The sequence below is a fragment of the Branchiostoma floridae genome, chromosome 6 (genome assembly GCF_000003815.2).
Source record: "Branchiostoma floridae strain S238N-H82 chromosome 6, Bfl_VNyyK, whole genome shotgun sequence".
Classification (NCBI taxonomy): domain Eukaryota; kingdom Metazoa; phylum Chordata; class Leptocardii; order Amphioxiformes; family Branchiostomatidae; genus Branchiostoma; species Branchiostoma floridae.
The window spans coordinates 27,542,392-27,544,596 of record NC_049984.1 but is presented as its reverse complement, the minus strand read 5'-3'; the positions used below and the strand labels follow the sequence as shown (position 1 = coordinate 27,544,596).

At 38.9% G+C, this 2,205-nt stretch overlaps 1 protein-coding gene across 1 annotated transcript in view; it reads right to left on the bottom strand.

Moving 5' to 3' along the window:
• LOC118417279 overlaps positions 1–1,745 on the bottom strand; it is a 4,501-nt gene extending 2,756 nt beyond the window's left edge. The window contains exons 1-3 of the mRNA XM_035822791.1: positions 1,299–1,745; positions 401–460; positions 86–145 (exon numbers count right to left, since the gene is read on the bottom strand). Coding sequence (XP_035678684.1) covers positions 86–145; positions 401–460; positions 1,299–1,469 — 291 coding nt within the window. The 5' untranslated portion in view covers positions 1,470–1,745. The remainder of the gene's footprint in view (positions 1–85; positions 146–400; positions 461–1,298) is intronic.
• Between the last annotated feature and the right edge of the window lie 460 nt (positions 1,746–2,205).

Sequence of the window (2,205 nt, the reverse complement as noted above, 5' to 3'; positions counted from 1 at the left end):
AGAAAGGAACAATCTACCTTATCTCTTGATATTGAATAATGTGTATATGATTCACATATTGCATGCAATAGAAAACAAAACCTACTTTCTGGCTGCCCTTGCCCTTGTCCTGGACTGGCTCCAGCTCTGTGGGCATTTCTGGTGCCTAACAGTCAAGAAGATGAAAGTTAACACAATAATCGAAGAAGCAGTAACAGTTAACTATCGCAAGATTTTAACAAATTTATTTCACTAACAAGAGAACAGTGAAAATGGGACAAGTTTTTTTTGGGAATTCAAAACTTTGAATGCTACCCCAACTTGTACGTGTTTGTGTTACCCAGCATGTACACTCACACACTCACTCCCGGTTTAACGTTGTAATAAATTAAACGAATAAAGAATATAAAACTAAACCTACATGTACTTCCTGGCTGTCCTTGCCCAGGCACAGCTCCAGCTCTGTGGGCACTTCTGATGCCTAACAGTGAAGAAGATGCAAATTAAAACTATTATTGAAGTAACAGTAGCTATCGCGAAATTATAACACATTTGTTTTACATACAAGAGTTCATTGAGTTTATGGATAACAGTGAAAATGGGACAAGTACTTTTTGGGGGAATCAAAACATTAAATGAATGTTGTGAATTTACCCGTGTCATGAATTTGCCCATTACCAGAGGAACAAGCAAGTATAGTCACAAATCCTTGCTGCAGGGTCTTCTTGTATATAATTTTCAGATAAGTTAAAAAGTCTATCAATCAGAAAAAAACTTAACACACTAGCCGTGCCCTAGAACAAAAGTGTTTGATATGTTGGCAAGAGGTGCCCTGGGTTCAATGGCTTCGCTTTGCACCTGTTTGTGATAAAAGTATTATTTTAGCTATGTGGTGGTTGTTGGTATAGCCAAGGTAGTTTCATCAGATGAAACTTGGTATAGCAAAGTTCATTAAGTTACAAAATCAGACAACTACTGTTAGGCCACACCAATTTAATTTAAAAAAAATTAAAAGCATATGTGGAATAACATTAAAATAACAAAGCCAGAGTGAGAGGACCAGGCCTATGCCTTTGTGCACTCAGTTTTATGGTATCACCTTCCAGTTCTTCAACAGGTTAATTTTACTGAAAAATCATGATCTTGCCATGATGCTAAGCAACCATGAACTGATGAAGGATAACTCAACATCCATAATAAAGTGTGATTCTTCATCCTTATAAGAACAGATTTTTCAATAATAGAAGTAGGTGCATGGGTTATAACAATAATGCTTAACATTAAATTGTGCTAGTGCTGTTTGAAAATATTTGACTTACCTTCTCTTCTTTCTCCTTCTGCTTTAGTTGCCTCTCATGGTTACAGCGAAACTCACTGGCAACACTGTAGTCATCTGAAATAGTGATTTTAAGATTTAACTGCAGTACTTCACGCATTAGTCGACAAACATGATGCAGGTGTAATGTCCATCCTATTCTATAACACTGCATTCAGCACAGTTCTGCTATTCCAGATGCAAACAGTTTCAAATGATATACAAGTGTGTGAACAAATGTAATATATATACCGAGTACATACTCTCTTTATACACCTAGATTGTGATCAGTCCATCAATGTGTTTCCTTGCAGCTTAAAAATTAGCACTGCTCTGCTCGTATGCTCAGCAAAATACAGTAAGCCTGTACTAACAGTTAACAGCTTTTTACGTCACAACCGGGAAGTTGTATTTCACAGTCTTCCATTCAATGATTCAAACATGCTTCACGTAGGCTTCATTTCGTATTCAATTACATGGAATGTGCGCTTGCGCGCCATCCAATCACATTAAGCCGTTGTAGGCCTCCACTTGTTGAACCCATGTGACGGTCTCTATCGAGTGCGTTGGTATATGTGGTTTGTCTTCTGATGATGGTGGTAATAGCGAGGTGAATCCCCTCATGTTCTCCTTCATAGTTGTTGGATTTGTTGGCTACTGGTTTTCGTGAGGTTTGCGTACAGCAAAAGGTTCAGATGTTCCCTACTTTTCATAGACGACTGTGGCGCAACCAGTAGGTCCGGGATTCCTAAGTGCCGAGCCGTCTGTGAAGATGACTGGTAGTAGGTTCATTGCCTTTTAGTGTAAGTGTGTTCAGGACATCCCTTCGTGCTTTGCCTTTCCCCTGTAGTGTTGGTTGTTGAATCGATGCTACCCATGGTGAAAGGAGGTAGTCTTGCATCGTAGTACGG